General features: G+C 38.9%; 1 protein-coding gene across 7 annotated transcripts in view; it reads left to right on the forward strand.

The window, feature by feature from the left end:
* CABIN1 (calcineurin binding protein 1) overlaps positions 1-19,954 on the forward strand; it is a 118,766-nt gene that overhangs the window by 95,230 nt on the left and 3,582 nt on the right. For 6 of the 7 annotated variants that reach the window (XM_040604163.1, XM_040604145.1, XM_040604180.1 and 3 more), the window contains 2 exons: positions 7,545-7,836; positions 19,378-19,542. In XM_040604163.1, the coding sequence (XP_040460097.1) occupies positions 7,545-7,836; positions 19,378-19,542 (457 nt within the window). The remainder of the gene's footprint in view (positions 1-7,544; positions 7,837-19,377; positions 19,543-19,954) is intronic. The other variant, XM_040604186.1, reaches the window with a different exon arrangement.

Below are 19,954 nucleotides of genomic sequence, written 5' to 3' on the forward strand. Positions count from 1 at the left end.
TTTCAACATTGCTGAGTTATTTAAGACTCACTGCTGCCTTAGCCAAAAAAATCCTTGCTCTGGGACCAACTCCATCCCCAAACAGTGAGGGAGAGAGAAGAAATTTTCAACCACCCTTTCCTGTTCTAGCTGCCAGACCTTGAGCTCTCCCTGCCCTGTTCTGACAGATCAAATCTTCCCTTTCACCCTTGGCTTCACTTGCCTCTTCCAAAGCAACACATACATACATGACCACCTTCTCCCACTGGCTGGTGCCAGCAAGTGCTCTTGTTTCCCTTTCTAAACCTGCAGTCAAAACTCTTCAGCAGCTTTCAGTGTCAGATCTAATTAAACATGATGCTTCATGAAGAAGCTGCCATCAGAATCAAAACAAGAAATTTTTATTATAAACACAAAGGCACAATCAGGTTATGCAAATCAGCTGTGCCTTTCAGACTCCTGGCAGTCTGCCACTGTGATCCCTGATTATTATTTTTTATTATTATTACAGAAGTTTTGCTGCTTTTGTAATATAAAAGCAGGGGGTTTTGAGGAAAGGCACAGTTTTAGTGCTGCTGTTACTGCCCTTCCCTAGTTCCAAAACAGGTAACTGAGCTCTTGTTTTCTTCTTTTACCAGTGTTTAACTCTTCCCAGTGCTGGTGATGAGTAGTCTTAAACCACAGTCTCATAACCGAAGGGTTTTAGGGGATCAGGGCTGATGGGCTTGCTGTACAGGGTCTACAGCTGGAATGGCACACAACCTCAGAAGTGTTCAGATTGACTCTGGAGCATCAGTCTAGTGATGTTATGATCTCTATGTTGGACTTTACAGTGAATGTGACATTTTATTTGGAACAGGAAAAATTGTCTTCCGTGAGTGAAGCTAGAGGGCACTTCAGGGGATTTTTCCCCTTCTGCTGTGGAATGCAGTCAGCACTGCAGTGACACAGTCTTACAGGCTTTTTTCTTGAAGGAGGAAACTTGAGAGTGACTTGTTTGAACTGCCTTGAATGTCTGAAGCATTTTGTTCTCAAATTCTCACTCTTAAAAAAAACCAAAAAAACCAAAACATAACACCAAACAACAAATCACCAGGCTGTTCTCTTCAAGTAACACCTAAAAGCTTTCTGTAAAGGCACTTTGCTGGAGATGGGAGGAGGTAAGTAAAATATTAAAAAATTAGAAAATAATAATCTCTAGTTCTACCTCATGTGTTTTCTCCCCCTTTTTGTTCCACCCACATGCTGCTAATTTTCATCTTTTCTTCCTGCACATCAAGACGTCAGAGACTGCTTACAGAAAAAGTTGTTTTTCCTGAGTTGTCTGTGTGCTTTATTAATGCAGCAAAGATGACAAGACAGGAGGGGGAAGGAGGAGGTGGGGATAGGGGGACAAAAGGACAAGCTCTTTCATGGTCTCACTCCTACCAAAGGGTGACCATTTTGTTCACTGTTGCATTTGCCAGTTGCCATGGCATCCCCCTCTCACTCTATCCTGGAGGTGTATTCTTGGTATAATTAACAGCTCTCCTCCTTCTGTCTCCTGCAGAAAGCGATCATTAAGTGAACATGAAGGAAAGAAAAGTCACTTTTTATCTCTTACTTTGTCTGTCAGTGTTTTTCATCCTACTACCTTATCTCTCTTGGTCCAGTAATGGTGGTTTTTTTGTATGGAGGCATTGCTGGAGTACGGCTACCTGTGTAGAGCAGGGCATTAAGCCCCTGCATGCGTTTGTGCATAAACCTTCATTATTTTCTGTATATAGAACTATAATCTTAGGAAATACAAGCTTCTTCAGCATCTGGATCATGGATGTTGGTGCTAGTTCTAATGTACCTTGAAGAAGACTTCTGAATGAGATTTCTTTCAAATGTTGCTGCAGAGAGATTGATAAAAAAGTATAAATAGGCATAGCTTAATTAAAATACAATACTGTGCAGGAGTTGGAGCGCTGATATTGTGGAATGTGGCCAGCATATTGTGCAGCCAATTTGTGTGACAGGTTCCAGGCTTTGTGGAGTGCGCTGGTATTCCTTTAAAAAGGTGTACCTTTTTGTTAGATGGACTGTGATTTCGATCCCGCTAGGGTGTTGAACATGGGAATAATTTTAAAAAAACAACAAGAAGATGTTATGTAACAGTTGCAGTGCCAGCATCTTTCATTAGGAAACTTCTGATGGGAAGACCGTTGCTTTCCCTTTCTATGGAACTTTTGTCACTTTTTCCCCACAGCTCCAGAACAGTGACTCATTCCAGCAGCAGTATCAGTAAGGTTGCTGTAGGATTTCTTTGTTTTTCAAAATGCATTTTGAAAACAACAATAAGTATGGTAAAAATAAACCCCTGGTTAGGTTGTCTGATTTATGACTTTGGAGATAGTCTGTGAAGTAACATTTTTCTCACGTTTTATCTTAATGTTCGGGTTCTTTTTGCTGCTGCTGTTGTCTCACTACTGAAGTGCCTCACTGGGAAACTATAGGGAGCTATTTGTTCCACTACCATCTGTGAAAAAATTCTGCATTTTTGCTGCTAGTTTATTTGGTGGAAAGCTGTCCTGTATTTTTTGTACTACTTTTTACATCAGCTTTGAACATGGGAAGGGTTTGTGTATAGCTTCCATGAAGCTGAATGAACTCTTTGGGAGCATTTTGAAGTAGTCAAAGTTTTAACAAATCAGGAGGCTGATTTTACCAGCTGTATAAGTCAGAAATAGTCAAAATTCATTTCAGCTTTACACAGACTTCATAATAAAGAACATTTTTTCTAAGTATTTTAAAGAAAAGCAAATAAGATAGCGGGTATTTATGGAAGTAATGAACTTTTTCTCACTGTCTGTGACAAGTCACTTGGATATTAATAAGCCCTAAACATTTCTTCCATCCACTTTGATAGTGTAGTAGTCGAGACAAAAGTAGTACTGCATACTCTTCAGTACCTCATCTCATTTTTAAAAATCCAGAAGGTAGGCCGGTCTTCACTAGATGAACCTGTAAGTACAATGTAAGATAGCTACAAGGCAGATAAGAGTTTTCATCTTATTTCAGTTATATACACTTGTTCTGTAAGTAACATCCCCATCAATGTAAGAAAATACTCCTTTCCTCTTGGTGACTAAAGCCCCTTTGTAATAAAGCTACTGTATTTCAAATGCGGTGGTAGTAACAGATGCTCAGCACGGTGAAGTGGATTGGAGAGGGGGAAGCAGAATTTCTAAAGTTTTGACTTAGTGCCACAACAAAGTAAAAACTAAAAAAAAAAAAAAAAACCACAAAAAAAAAAACCAAAAAAACCCAACTCCTAATGAGAAACCACATAAAACTCTGGTAAAGAACTGTTACTGCTTCTCAGTTTTGTACTATGTTTGTGGAAATTAATCTTTATTATGCCTAACTACTGGTATAGCAATAGAAATAAATGAATATAACATGCTTCTGGCAAAGTCAAGATTTCCTGTAATGAGTTTTTCTGAGTTTATTTCTCAGATGCAATGGTAAAAAGTCTTCTGTTTTCCTGGAGACAGTCACCTGTAGGATGATGAAATATGGCCCTGTAAGTCTTGAGTAGTATACTGAGTGACATTGCCCTGATCTGGATTTTGGGAGTAGCATCAGTTACTGATCCGAGGTGCTGGAATTCTTGATCATACACTAAAGCCAAAATCTCTTAGATAAGATGATGTGCCTCACTGTGGTGCTCATCTTATAGCTTTCTGCTTACAGCTTTTGGGTGGTCTTCAGTTTCTGGATCCACTGAAACAAATGAAGCAGGTTTAAATCCCTTTTCTGAGGGCCACGTGAATTACAGAATACACAGTAGCCAAGGATGGGTTTTTTTTAATGCTTTGACTCACATTTTAAAGATAACTTTTTCCTTTTTTTTTCTTCTACCCCTGCCCCCTCTTTTGAGAAAAGGTAATTGAAAGGGATTTTTTCTGCTTTCAAGGTCTGTTTCATTGGATTGGAAAGAACCTATTTACAGAAGCCTTAGACAACTCTTCATCAGGTCAAATTTGGAAGGTTCTCTGTAAAGTCATAAATACAAACATCTTCTTTGGCTGCTGTTCTTTGGTATAAGGCTGCACTTCTTGGCTACACATTAGAATTTTTAGTCATGGTTTTACTGAGACAGAAACATCACGTTAGTTTCAGCTTTATTCTTTTGTGCAAATAATATGTTATTCTCTTTATGAGGCAGGTTGATTCTCTGCCCAAAAAAAAAAAAAATCTCCCCCAAACCACAGCTTCACCTGGAAGAATGAATTAAAAATAAAAACTGGTTTATTTTTCTTGTCCCTGATACAGCATCTTCATTTTGAGAGAAATTTAAAAGGGATTTGGTTACATCTATATCTACCAATAAGGGTGCTTCAGTCTCAACCTTTGTTCTCTGTGTGCTGAATCATTTGCAACTTGGAAGATGGCCTTTGTCTTCTCAGTGTTTGTCACTGCCTCCGTTGCCTAGTTAAATGCAGTGTTGACCAACCACTAGCTTTCTACGTGGCAGCCAGTTCCCAGTGGCGTTCCTCAGACTTATACCAGGGCATAATCCTCTCTTATGCCTTGGATTATGGGATGGAATAAACCCTTAGTGAATTTGAGTGACACCAACTTGGAGGGCACGGTCAGCATGCTGGGCAGCAGAGCTACCTTCCATTCAGAGGAACTTCAGGGCACTGGAGCAGTGCATTGACAGGAGCTCCCTGAAGGCTCAATAAAGAGAAACTGGAAGTCCTGCACCTGGGGCAGAATAGCTGCTGTGCAGTGGAACTCGTTGGGGAACAGCTTTGCCAAAAGTGATTTGGAGCCCTGGACAAGAGGTTGAACACAACGATGTATCCTTATGGCAGTGAAGTCATAAAGAGCTGGTTTGCTTCATCCTGGAGAGGAGAAGACTAATGGAGGGTGGGGATATGGAATTGCTATCTTGAGCAGAGAGGAAGGAACCAGATGAGAGGCACCGCTTTTAAGTTGCAGCAAGAGAAATTTGGATGAAGTGATAGGAAAAAAATGTTCAATGTGAAGGTGGTAAAGCACCAGAACAGGGGCCTGGAGAGGCTGTGGAATCTCCATCCTTGGCAGTATTTGGAACGGGGCTGGACACAGGCCCTCAGTAAGCTGATCTAACTTTGAAGTTGGCTCTGCTGTGAGCGGGAAGTTGGACTAGAGACCTCCAGAGGTCCCTTCCAGCAGGAATTACTCCATGATGTTGTGCTCTTTCTCTCACTAATCATTTTTCTTCTGAGTACCATCCAAATATTGCTGAGTTACTTTCCAAATGTCCTCTTCCTGTCTCTAGAAATAGCTGTGCATTTTTATAGAAACACGGTTTGAGATGCAGATATATTTTTATAAATATGTACCTAACTAGTAGTACCTTCATGTATTTCTGCTGAAAAAAAAATTGGATACAATACAAGCACAGAAATGTCAGGTTCTGCATAAAGTATTATGTAAGTTAATGAAGTGCATGGGTGTGAAGGGTTTTCCCTCTAAATCACAGCTGAAAACATTTCCTCTAGTGATCTCACTTCTGGCTTAAGGCTTTCTTCTGCAATTTAGTTTCCCTCAAGTTTGTGTGATCCCATTTGTGCATCTTGAGGCCTTTAGTTTTGGGGCTGATGCTTTAAACATCAGAAACTTCCTGCTTTCAGAGGCAGGACAGATGTTTTCTGATCCAGTGTGGCAATGGCTGTGAGTACAGCTGCTGTATTTTATTTTTTGTGTGCACATATGTGCTGGTTTTGTCTGGGCTAGAGTTAATTTTCTTTTCAGCAGCTGGTACAATGCTGTTTTTGGATTTAGTATGAGAGTAATGTTGATAACACTGGTGGTTTTAGTTGTTGCTAGGTAACGTTTATATTAAGTCAAGGACTTTCTGGTTTCTTGGGCCCTGCCAGTGAGAAGGCTGGAGGGTCACGGGAAATTGTGAGGGGACACAGCCAGGACAGGTGACCCGAACTAGCCAAAGGGGTACTCCATACCATGGGATGTCATGCTCGGTATATAAACTGGGGGAGTTGCCTGGGGGCTGCCGATTGCTGCTGGGGGACTGGCTGGGCATCTGTCAGTGGGTGATGAGCAGCTGTAACGTGCATCACTTACTGTTGTTGGTTTTTTTTCCTTTTGGATTTTACTGCTCTTTCCCCCTCTCTCCTTTTCATTGCAATTGTTGTTATTATTATATTTCATTCTGCTTCAGTTATTAAATTGTTCTTATCTCAACCCATGGGTTTTACCTTTTTCCTGATTCTCCTCCCCATCCTACCAGGGGATGGAGGAGTGAGTGAGTGGCTGCGTGGTGCTTAGTTGCCAGTTGGGGTTAAACCATGACAACATAGAATCTGGCAGGTTTTAATCATATGCTTTTTAGAGATTGATTAATCAAGTTCAGGAACTTCAAAAATACATTCCATCAATTATTTAAAAAAAAATGTACTCGTGTGCTTTCCACTTTCGAATTTTAAGTATGTATTTTCTCCAGCTGAAATTTACTCTGTTCTCTCAGTGAAATTCTGCAGGCTGGCTGTTCTGGCATTATCATAAATCTTTGGTCATCTAGGACATTAGGGCCCAATTTGATTTTACATTTGACAGAGCAGACGTCTCTATTTCTAGCTCAAACACTCATACTCTATCACCATGGTTAAAATGGATTTTTCTTTATAGTAGAGGTATGAGAGGTAGAGGTATGAGCCAGACAGTTAAACAGTTGAGGATTCCATTCAGCCGTATCTTTTATGGTCCAGTTAGTCTCCATTAAATGAAGACTGTAAAGAGTGTGAAATAAATGCATTGTTTATTTCAATTCAAATTCAAAGCAGGAATACTTTATTTGATTACTGATAAAAATTATAGAGAAGATACTTGTTTTATGGGTACTTTTGTTCCCTTCTTTAGTGACTTTATGTCACACTTCTACCTTTTGTCCATATAATCAATAACACTGCATTAATATCTTAGCTCTGGCTTTGGAGTAGAGCATTGCTTTTGGTGCTGCTGTTACTTCTGCAAAGGCAACGGATCTTCCAGAGAATTGTTCCAAGTTGGACACCATTGTTCCTTAGTTCTGCAGTTACTGGGAAGTTTAGGCTGATCACTTATTTTGCAAGCAAATACATTTTTCTGCTTTCTCCATTTCTTCCTTCAACATCCACGAAGAATAATTTCTTAATAATTTGTGAATTCTTTTAAAGCACTGCAGATCTGTTTGTTCAGGTCAAGGGTTTGTCAACATTTTAAAATGAAAGGTGTTTCTGTTCATAGGAGTTTGTAATTCACGCTTAATAACAGAGTTCAGGAAAGTATGTTAAGTTGTGAGGGATTTGTTAAATAAAGCATTGTAAATCTGAATATGAATAAATGTTCAAGTGCTAGTTTGATAAATAGTAAAGGACAGAAAAATAATCCATAAAGGAATAGTGGTTGATTTTATATTCACTGTGAGGAGTGCTTTCTGTCTATAAAAAGCTGGGCAGCTTGCAGTTGTCACTGAAGCAGGTAGCATATGTGGAATTACTGACGCTTTTATTTTACTGTCTCTCTCTGCCCTGTTTTGTTTTATGTAGTCCACAGGAGAAGCACCCACAACCCCAAAGCATACAAAGGACAATAGAGAGAGCTTCTTCCCAGTGACGCCAGCCACAATGCATCCTACTCCAGTGAATCCAGACACTGTGACTTCTGAAAATCTCCTGAGACTGAATGATCTGCATTCCAAATCCAAACCAGCCTCCTCTTCTTCATCATCCTCCTCCTCAGCATCTTCAGTACCTCCATCCCAGGAGTCACACAGGGACACTGAGCACCTCCGGAGTCAAAATGCAGAGACTGCTCCCAGCATGAGTGATCTTGCACGTGGTAAGTCACAGGGAGGCAGAATGGTTTGGTCCTCTCTGATCGGTTTGCCAAGGCCACATGGTGAGTCAGTGTCTGAGTTCTGATTCTGTCCCATTTTCTGATCACTAGACCACATTCAAAAGGCTACACAGAGATTTTTGTCTTGGTCCTCAATTGGACACATCTATGTAATTAATATTTATTTAATTACTAGGATAGATTAAAAGTATGACCGCTGTCTGTGTGACTTGCATGTGAAATCATGGAACAGCAGCCTGAAAGTAGTCATATGTTTTAAACAGAGAATGTGAGTGTCTAGTGCATTAAACCCCCTGACATTTGTTTTATTTTCTTCAAAGAGGTGAGGATCTAGTTCTTTAAAATACCTGAAATCTTTAAAAAGAGTTCAAAGTGATTGCCATTGAAATAAACTGGTGGACAGCCTGCGTCAGACTCACAAGTGCCTGATTAACATAATTAGATGCATAGCTATTACTGCCCTGTATATGTCTGTGGAGATCTATAACACTGTGAAAATTCCAAGCTTCCACATGGTTCATAAAGTCAGTGTATCATCACTATTATTTTTCACATTGGAGAAAATAAGCATCTGGCAGGACTGGAATGTTGGGAACATATTGTTTATAGTCCTAGTATGGTTGTTTATAGAGTATACAGTATACTATATGGAGTATAGAAAAGGTTTGAAGTTACAGAACAAATGTTATTTATTCTATAGCAGGGTCACGTGATGTGTTAGGACTGTTACGTACCTGGTCCTCTACACTTTGTCTAGATGAGGAAAGAATTAAATGAGAATGTTGTCTTTTTATTTACTGCTGTCATGACGGGCTGGCTTGTTAACAGTATCAAAATCACTGTGCAGGGCAGTACTGATCCACTTTGGGGAATAAAGTAAGATTAGACCTAATTTCAGACTTGCCTTGGGTACCTGAAAGAGATGGTTGTACTCATTTGTGGGACACTGTGTGTGTTAAGGTGACAGAGCACCTGCCATAGCCTGTACTTTCTTGCAACCTTAGCAGGAACACTGTCTGAAAAAGCATCTGCTGCTGCTTGTGCTCACTCCATCTGTTCCCAAGCTTGGGCCCTAACACTACTCACAAAATGCCATAGACAAATTCATAGGAGCCCAGATAAATTTATGAATGAACCATATACAAAACAGGTATTGTGGAAAGGAACAGATTGAGGATACAGGGGAAATAGTGACTGTGAGATCACCAGATCTGTGAGACTTAATGGTGCATAATGTTAATTAGTAATGAATAGACTGATCTGGTATGGATGTTTTGTCTGGTATTGCAACTTTCTGAAATTTGTATCTGTATACTTCTGTTATTTTATTTCTATCCATATGTAATCAGCCTTGGCATCTGAATGCACATAATCTGAATTAGTCAGCAATGAAGAGCAAATTAGGGAGAAATCAGTTTTCCCAATTTGCTAATCTCTGAGTACAGGACAAAATTGAAATTTAACATCCCATATTAGCAGTTCCATTATAATCATCTAATTTTCCTTTTTCACAAATCCAGGGAGAGGTTGTCTTGGGAGGGGAAGAAAGGAGAGGGGAGTGATAAGGAAGGGATGACTTAGTCAATGTGTAAACCATATTTATTACTGTCCTTGTGAAGCTAAAGAATAGATTTCTGTGGTGTCATAAAATATCTTGGCAGGCCTGTTCAACGGGGAGTAATTCTAGTTTGTGCCTAGACAACAGGGGAGAAAAAAAATGAATCCTCTGTGAGGTTGCTGTATGCTTACTAAGGAGACTGGTAGGAATGACAGTGCAGATAAGAACTCACTCATTCTTTTAGTTTTCAAACAAAACTCACAAGCATTTCTGATGTGCTTTCCTTACTGCAATTTTCCAGGCCACATTGCAGTGATTGGAACATTTATTTTAATCTTTTGACTTCCTAGGCTTTGTTAGGGTTGTAAAGTTGCATGCTTTCTATACATCATCTTGGTTGAGGGAGATGGAAGGTTTAGCTGCCAGAATTACACCCCTGAAACTATGTCTGAAGATCAAGAGGCTCTCTCTGCAGAGCTCTCATTCCTGTGCTGAATGCATGTGTTGTATCTGGCTTTCTGGCTCTCAGATCTACCTGACAAGTCATTTATTTAGCTGAGAGAGACACCACTTACTGCTGTGTCCTTTCTTTTTCTTTTCTTTTTAATTCTTCTACCTCTGCATCCACCTCCTCTAAAAAGAATTATTCATAATTCTGTTACGACCCTTTTTCATCTGCTTTCCATTAGCTCTGTTCTGTAAAGACTCTTCCCATTTTTAGAGTATTCTGTTTTCTTCTTTTTTGTCACCTCCTTCTGTATCTGTTTGTTCGTGTGAAAGTATTCAACATGAGAGAGTATTAGCTGCTATAATTTTCTCTGAGTTACCCCAGAAAAAATAATGGCTTTCCAAACAATGTTGGTGCTATGCCACTCATTTCTTATGTAAATATTTTAGTAATATTTTGTCTAGTACGTGACTAACTGGTACAGAATACAGCATGATGAAGTCCAGCAGCAAAGTGATGGTAGTGGTAGTTTCAGCATTACAGCTTCCTACATTTAGGCATAAAAGTACATTGGACTATTAGCCTTTGTGGCTCAGCCTGAGATTTCCTCTGGGGAAACTAAAATAGGACAATTAAGGTAAACCCTCTCCAGCCTGTCACACTGTTCCAGTATTATACTGTTCTGAATTGCTGAAAAATCTTGACATTTTCTTCTTCTTCACTGTCCTTATTTTGATGTTGATTCTCATAAGGTATGAACAAGAAAATATTCACATCTGAGTTTTGATACCAAGAGAAAGTTTTTATACTTGGAATTATTTAAAGTTGTGTTCTTCTTAAAGCCAGCTGTTTACAAAATCAGAATATAAAATCAGAGTAGATGATTAACACTCCCCCCTCCCATTTAAATTTTTGTCCATTTAAGGCTTAAGTATTTCTGTATAAAAACAAGGTTACGATACAGCTGTCCAAACTTAGAAATTCAGAGCTAGGGAAGACAATTCTTTCTGTATTGTGCAGGAAAGTTGCACTCCATAAGCCCTGTGAATATCCTGCTATAATTTTAGGTGTTTGTTATCTAGGTACAACAGGGCAAGAAGGTGTAAGTGTATTTCAATCTGTAGAACTTTTAGACTTTCAGAAGCACAAGAAATAAATGCAAGTGAGGACAGTTGCATGGAAAGGTGAGCAGCACTACTGTAATAGTGAGCCATGAAGTTAAATTGTTAAGTGTGTGTAGGCAGCAGCAGACTCCCTAAAAGACTCATATTCAAATTAAAGAGGGTTTTTTGAAGTGGTGGGTCTTAAAAAATCAGTAATGATGTTGTAGTATGGCATTTCGTCCTGTAGGCTAACAGGGCATCGGAGTCATACAAGTACTTCTAGGTATAAAGAGCATCTTTTCCCAGAAGTCTGCAGCTTAGTTTATTTTGAACAACTGATACACGACCTTAGGTTGATACTGAGTTTTCAGAAGACTGATGCAATTTATGTCAGGGAGTGGGAAATACTGCAAAGAATGTCAGCTCTGTAATTTCGCATTGAGAGCATGTGTTTTCAAAGTAAAAGAGTGCATGGCACAAGGATTCACCTTGACTCCACAGTTTCTAGATTTCCAGACATCAGTGGATAGACCTAATCCCTGTTTCTATCTGAGTGAAATAATGGAGATTGTAGTTTTTCATCTTTAGTTGAGTTTAGCCACGTGCTGATCTCAGGATCTTCTGAGTTTGCTTGTCATAAATTTCTAAAGACAAGATACAGATTTTAAGAACCTGTAATTCAGTGTACTGAAAACTTTCTGCCTACACAAAAAGCCCACGGTATTTGGCCCTCTTGGCCATGCTTTATTTTAGCTATGCATTTCAGTTCAAATGTTCAGGTACTTTTCAAATGACTGGAAGTAGTAATATTCAACCCTCTTAACAGCAGTCAGCGTCTCACCTTGGTTTTTCTGCCGAATTAAAAATTGTGCTTTAGAGCACAGGGTTGTTCTCAACAGATGGCTTAAAAAAAGCTGAAATACATAAAAGGTTAGGCTGGCTAAGGACCTGTGGCCTCACATCAGCCTTCTTCATATTGCAGTTACCAGACATTAGGGTTCTTTCTTAAATGCACATGTTCTTCTGCTCTGTTTTCTTGCGTCACTTGTATGCAACTTACTTTCAGTACTCTCTCCTTCATTTCCCATGTTGACTTATTCTGGGTTTTGGCAGCTGTCTTCCTGATTTTCCAAGGCTGAATTCCTCCAAGGCTTTAGAAGCTCCTCTTTAAATACTTCTCATCCCATGTCTTTTGTACCATCCTAGTGTAGAAGCTCCTATCCACGTTAGTGACTGCGAAGTCACTGATGGAAATCACTGGCTGCCGTCAGCTAGCTCTGCGTTTGATCTCTCTGATCTCTTGCTGCTTCAGCCTCCTTGGCATTGGTATTCTCACTTCCCCTTGTCTGATCCTTGCTCCTCATGAAGCTTTTTATTTTTCACAATGGGTGCACTCTGAAAACAACTTCACTGCTGAATGTCAGTAGGGGGTTTCCTGTTTGTGAGTGACTTCTTAATTCCTTTCTGCCTAGTGCTCAGACGGTATCAGTCAGTCATGTTTTTTCCTTCTCCCTTTGGAAGTACACCGATTTGCTTTTCTATCGCAACAAATTCATTCCAGAATGGTTTTTCAGTGCACTTAATGTCTATTTCTGATCTTTACCCTTCAGATTTCTTAAGTTTTATTTATTCAGTCCAATGCTGTGCAGAAAATCCTTTGACATTAAAACTGTTGTTTTTTGTACCCATCTTAGCTCAGTAAGAACAAATAGAACAGGAGCAGCAGCTTCCCACCGGTGAGGTGGTGGTACATAGGCAGGGGTTTAGTGCAGTTTGGGCCGGTTTGTGGTCCAAGAGGCTCTCTAGCCCCATGCACCCTTAGATCCCCCTGAAAATCCTGGGGAGTCATTGACATGTGGGTCTTTTACACTAATGGAACATGTTTTCTGGAGACCTTTTGTAGAAGAAGTTGTAATGATGCTACATTGTTAACAGTATGTTTCAGTTTCACTGATTTTAGATTATTGCCAGCAGCATAAAATTTACATATATTCCCGAATGAATGAAGACTGAAGAGAGATGTAGTTGTAACCCTACTGCAGAGGTATTACATTACTTACAAAGTTCTTAGAAAATTGTAGGGTGTTATTATATTCTTTTAAGAGATTTTTCTAACAGCTGCTTTTGCTAATTTGCATTGTGCTTAGCTGGCAGTCAGGCCAAAGGAGGATGAAATACTGACTGAGAAGGAAAACTCTTAACAGCTTTCATTAAATAACTAGTACATAACATTCAGAAGCGGTAGACTACAAATAAGTGAGTGCTTCTATCCACAGATGCTACTTTGTGATGCTCTCCAAATGATGTGTGCTTGCTGAGTCAGATATTAAAACACAAGTATCAATTATCTGTATCATTATAATGCCATTTGAAAGTTCATGTAGTTGAATACCAACTGTTGTCTTTTCGATTTAGGCCCATGCTTTTTTTTGTATTGAAGTTTTATTTTGCTTTAAAAATAGAGAGAAAGTTAGTATTGAACTTCAGGGCTTTTCTTTACCAACATGTATGCCAGCTTTCTGCACCTCTAGGAAACTTGGTAGTGGCAGGAGATGTTTTTGGACATGAGAATTCCACTATCTCTGCTGTTAGACTGGCCCAGCGTGGCTTTTATGGTGACCTGGTAGCTTGGGAATCAGTATGGGCCAGAGGCTATTTCCAGGAAGCACTTTGAGATCAGCCACCTGGTTTGTCTTTTCACATTAATGTTGTTCTGTGACAGCTGGCCTCAGGCATTAGGAAGCATATTTGGGTATGTCTCATATAATTTTACAGTAGAGTCTCTGTTCAGGACCCTAGCAATAAATATAGCAGTATGCCATGCCATTACAGTGTGAACTTCTGTTCACCAGACTGCTTGAATTTCTTTCATTTCAAGGGGCAATAGAATTTGTGTTCTGCAGCTTTTCGCCTCCTAAATTACTCTGTTGCTTAATTTTTAACACATGGCTTTATGTGTCAGCTTTGAATGTAATTTCCAGAATTTGGCATTTCAAGTCAAATATTATTTTTATAGCTATGACTTTGGTAGTGTTTTTTTAGAAATAAATTTCATGGCAGGATATTTGAAATTAATTTAGTGAAAGAAAACGTGTAAGGAAAGGCTACCAAGTATACCTACCACATCCTGTGATGAACTAAGTGATCTCACTGCCTGCTGTGGTGTAGTACCTCATGGCAGATACAGTTTGAGGGCTGATGCTGCCATTATTTCGGTAGGTTAGCATCCTTAACAAAACTCTGTTCAGCTGAACCAGCCTTGTGTTCCAGTGCAGTCTTTCCATTGACTTAGTAGCACAGCATATGAGGAAACTCTGAGCTCCTTCAAATTCAAGCTTTCCATGGCTTTTCCAACTGCTGTATAGGGAAAAAAGTTGTATGAATGCCCAGCACACTGGAGGGTGAGGCGGATGGAATACGGAAAAGTAACTCTTTTCACATCAGCACTATTCTTTGGAAGGGTAGGAGGTTTACTGCACTGTGTCAGGGACCAAAGGATCAGACCTGTTTCCATCACCGTGGCAAAAAAAATAGTAATACCTATTTTGTATGGTAAATGAGTAACAGTCAGTTCTGTGAACAATTGCATGTGCTGTGGGTGGCCGTTAAAATACAAAGGAAACCAGTTGTTACTGGGACTAGTAAAGTAAGTATTTCTTAGTGTCTGTGGCACACAGAATTCCGTTGTACTCTTTTGAAGTGGTTGGAAGGCAAGGTAGTACAGATTTGCTAAATCATAGTAATGTATTTTCAGGCTTTTTGTCTTGACACATGGAACTACTGGGAAAGGTGTTTTGCAGAGGGATGAAGGCAAGTGGTGCAAGTGCTCTATTTAAGCACTTGCAAGCTGTTGTCTGTTCATTTCTCCAAACATTTGCTTTTGAAATCACGTTAGTATTCTGTCCTGGAGTTCAAATCTCAGCTCCTTCCTTTTTCTTATAATGAAATGATGTTTTCTGTATGCACTGGAAGTTGCTAGTATCCTTTAATATATCTGCTGCAATACTTCAAACTGCTTCCGTCAGAAACTGGAAAACATTTCTTTCCAGGTGCTAGTCACATTTTCTGGGCTTGTCTTTCAGTTGTCATGTAATAGGCTTAGTGCATGACTAAAGGATTTTTTTAAAATTCCACATAAAATGTTTTATAACACTGTAATGTTAATGTCTCTTACACCTGACAGCATGATGAAATCAAATGATTAAGTGTACAGTGCAGAGAGACCAGGGCAGCTGTTTACTGGTTACAGTACTACTGCTTTTAAACTTTCTCCACATTTGCAGATTGCCAAGTGAATATTTTTGGTGGTGTTATTTTTCATTTTATACACATCAGAATAGCAAAGTAAATTGTCTCCATATAAAAACAGTTGCCAGAGTTGTATAAGCTATATGTTTATAGTGTGTGGATATATGTATATAGTGTATTCTCCGTATAAAGAGAGACAGAGAGAGAGAACATTAACTGTGATGAAGTCATGAACCCAGGCGCCCGCTATAGGCATCTGCAAACACTGGTTACCCTGGTAACAAGTGGAAAGAGGTTGGAGAGGAAAGCTGGAGTAGGTTGTTGCATTGAATTGTTTTCAGCTTGTTTCTTCCTCACTAAAGCAGGGAGATGTTGAAAGGTATGATGTCCCTCTTTCTATGTGTATACTATTTTATATGTATTTAGACAGTTGTTGGGAAAGGGAAGGCTAAAAAAAAAATACTTGTAATTCAGCTCTGTTGGAGATGAACTTTTCAGTGTAAGTAATAATATGCATTGCAAATCTCTGGGTTTTTTTCTATGTGCTTCATTTTTGCGTGTTGTGTTGTAAGGTGAGAGTGCTAAATGGATCTCCAGAGTACAGTACCTGTCCCATCTTCAGCCTGGAGACAAGTGACTGTTGCATATTATGCCTTCAGAAATTGATTTTATTTTAAACTGGGTTTGCAGAGCTAAGGTTTGAAAAGCTGCCAGTACAGTACAAGTACTGGGTATTACCAAAAGATTTGTTAACTGATACTAAATCTGAGCTTCTGAACACCTTCAGAATGTGCTGTACTTACATTGTTGTGCTCTTGCACTTGTGCTGAATATTGTGGCTCATGAGTTAGTGGAGTCTTTACCTCCCTGGGGAAAGTTTTTATTAGAAAAACTAGGACATTATGTTCAGGGCTATATCGGCATCTTCCACAAGACAAATATCAAGATATGCTCCTCAGAAATCTGTTTTGGACAAATAATAGGAGAGCCAACTGTGTGTTTCTTCTTGATTATCCTTCTCTCTTTTGCCCTTTTTGTCTGTAATGAAAAAGGATATAATAAATAACTGTGCACTATATTAAAATATAAATTATTATATATACACCTGAAACAACCAAATCTTATAACTTTGAAGAAATGTAAAAAATATTTGGTCATTAACTTTATTTTTCATGTAGAAATAATGGCGCTCAGGTGAGTGTTACAAAAAATAAAAATTCAAAATTGCACAGTCCTAAGAGAATACAGCATATGACCCAGTCAGGGGATAGAATTCAATCGCTGTGTATTTTAACACCTCTGACAGCAAGGGATTGATTAATAGACAGTGGTTCTTGATTTCTCTTACACTGAAAGATGCAGCCTAATAGCATGTTAACAAGTGGTGTTTCCAGAAGTGCAGTGATACAAATACACACTTAGTGTGCCAGACTCCTGCCCTTTCATTTCCATTCAATTCTACGTGAACGAGGGCTGACACATACTTTTGTTCAAATTAAATGTAAATTTAGTACACTATAAAACTGGCTCTTCAAAACTTAACAAAAATGAATACGGTATGGAAGATGGAGATACAGATGAGTATCCTGATTGCTCATAAAAGAACGTTGACTGATATCGGTCTTATAGCATCTTCCTAGAAACAGGATGCTCAAAAGAGCTTTTGTCAGTGGGGCATAATTTAGTTAAAATAAAGCACAGCAAATCAGCTTAAGCAATTATATATCTTATAATTAAACAAAGATTATATTCAGCCTAAGAGGTAGAGTTTTGCCATTAAACAATATTGCAAATTGGAGATCTTATTCTGAATAGTGAACTAATAAGTCCCTAATGTAATTTAGCAGTTGAGTACATACAGAAAAAAGTTCTCAGTTTGCAGTATAGTTGAGGCTGTGGGAGTTGCCATTTATTTGTATATAGTATTTTATCTGTTAAATTAATTACTGTCTTGTGTTCTTGGTTAATAAGAGGATAAGAAAGATTCTGTTAGTACTTACCCTAGATGAAACTCTGATTCTGGAGTGCTGGGGTAAGTTAAAAAGGAGTTGACGACTTAGCTGTCTTGTAGGATAATCTTCTGAAATCATCATTTTCATCTTGCTTTTCTTCAAATGTTGATGTAATGTTTCATCCTATCTTGTGATCAAGTGTCTTGTAGCCATTTCAGTGTGGGAGTCTTCTGGGTTTAGACTACAGCTTATCGTCAGATGCTGGCAGTGTAATGGGATATGTGTATCTTGGCTTCAGGCCATGTTAGGGCTGATCCTTTGTACAGTCTCTTGTACTTTGTCAGCATGTGGTTGATCATACATGTATCTGTTATAAAGGGCAGGCAAATACACAAAATGGTCTTTCAGCTATCTTCTGCTTCTGAAACAGGGAAACAATGAATTAAGATTTTCTTAATCAAGATTCCTGTAGTTAAGTACTTCCTTCTCTGTTGTTTTTAAGCTGATTTGGTCTATTAATACAATATATGTATAGAGGCACTATTATTTTCCGACTTCCAGTGCTGTATTTTGAAGTATCCATAGAAAAGTGTTTAAGAGAGTGCTGAGAATGAGATCTACATTCTTCTGCATTAGACCTTTCCATTTCATGCTCGATAGTGAGTGGAACATCACAGAACAGAAGCTGCCTGTGATTTGTGCTGTAGTGTGTGACCTTTCCTTTTCGGGAACTATTGGAGAATTCTCTACAAGCAAACTCATTTATCCTAAGGCTTATATTGGCTATCAGCTACAAGTTTAGATGATGGGTCCTTTTCTTTACCAATGACAATTAGTGGATGAAAGAACTTACAGACTGCTTTGGTAAGCCTTTTTTTTGTACAAATTATTCAAGGACCCTAGAAAATCTAATTTGTTTGAAGTGGCATTTTTCAAACTGCATTGATCTGACTTTCTGACTTTTACCAAGCTGTTAATCTGTAATGTTGGCTTAAGCATTTTCTGCAAGGGAAACTCTCATACAGAAGAATATTACCATGGTAAATTCCAAGTTCTTATCTACATTGATGAAGGTAGAGAAGTGTTTTCAACACTTGAGGGGGTGTGAGTATTTTTCCAATGAGGAAAAGTTGAAACATATATATTCCTTTTTAAGACATCACACTGTCAAAATCCCAAGTTAATTTAGAGCATGGACATAATAAAGAATTTTAGAGCAAGTTAGACGGTGAATATACATTGCATCTGCTGGTCTGTGGTAGCTGCCTGTGCACACTTTAGCCTGTGTAAATAGAAGGCCATTCAAAATAGGCTAGACAGCCCTTTGGTTTTGAAGGACATCTTCATTTTTATTGGAGAATAAGAGCTTTTTGTGTGTCCGTAGCCATGAAAGGCTTACTGCTATTTCAGTCTGCCCTTTCCAGAAGGGGCACTAGTAGCTCTCAGTAGTTCAGTGAAAATTACTCCTGTTATGTACAATATGCAGCTCAGAGTTAAGAAAACTGGTTTAGCACTGCATTGATTTGAAAGCAGATACAGCTGGTACATAAATAAAGAGATTGTACACACGCATACATGGATTCTGAGTTATAAGTGTATCAAGTTCTGAATAGCAAAAGGTGGGAATTTTAGACTAATGTACTTATGAAGGTACAGTGCACATAGCAGTGAAAAGTGGGCATTTAGTATAACTTGATATTGGTTGCATTAAAAACAGATTTGACCCTGTGACTGGATATGCACAGTAATTAATCTTACTTACCAGTAAGCTGTGTTCAGTGTAGCATGTACCTGTGGTTGCAGAGAGCGAGCCATCGATCCCAGCTGGCTCATCATTAAGGGTGATGGATTATGCTCTGCATGTGTGGCAAGTGTTTCAACCCTTACATCTCCAAAGGAAAATGGTCAAGTTGTGTGTGTTTTTCTTGCAGATGTGCAGAGATAACAAAATGTCATACACAACATTTTTTTCTTTTGCTTTTTAAATGACATTTACTTTTTCTAAGAGTTTGAATTGATGGTGCCAAATATGAAAAAATTGGTATTGCCATCTTAGCTTGTCAATATTTAATTTCACTCAGTCATGTTACAGTTTAGAAATAGAACAAGGGTTAAAAAACCAATTCTACCAGTTGTTTAGACAGCAAAAGGATTGAGGCTTAGGAGAGAGATCAGGATGTCTCTTAATCTGTGAATTATATTTCATTACTGAAGAGGAAGAAGAGCTTGAAGTGCCTTTGGAGGGGCTTGGATTTCAGCAACAGGAGTCACGGCTTTGTCAGCAGATGAAAATGGCTACTGTTGCACCATCGCCGGAGCCTGTTTGCTGGCAGGTGGAATCGGTGACCAGCACAAATTCAGGACATGTTTGTACCCAAGGTAGGAGCTTTCTGTGCTTCAAAGAATTCTGAAGATGGGTGGTTAGCTGCAGATCAGTCTGTAGGGACTGATTGATTGGATAGTTGTGATTCATATTCCTCAGTTTCTCTGCCTGCCTCCCAGTCAAGTATTCCAGAGTTTAGAGGCATTTCTGGCAATGTCCCAGCTTTCTGGGAAGGTGTCTTGTCGTCCCTTAATGGTTATTCTTTTTGGTGCATGACTCACATGCTAAATACCATGGCAGCAAAGCAAGAAAACCCACAATCCAACAAACAACCCCAAAGCAACAAACCACCTCCCAGTACAATGCTATCATGCTATATAATTTGTTGCATAGTTTGTGCATCCTTTAAAGTAGAATTTTTCTTTTAACTGAAATCTTACACGGGGCAATATGACAACACTTTGGATT

This window comes from Falco naumanni, chromosome 1 (assembly GCF_017639655.2).
Source record: "Falco naumanni isolate bFalNau1 chromosome 1, bFalNau1.pat, whole genome shotgun sequence".
In the NCBI taxonomy this organism is placed as follows: domain Eukaryota; kingdom Metazoa; phylum Chordata; class Aves; order Falconiformes; family Falconidae; genus Falco; species Falco naumanni.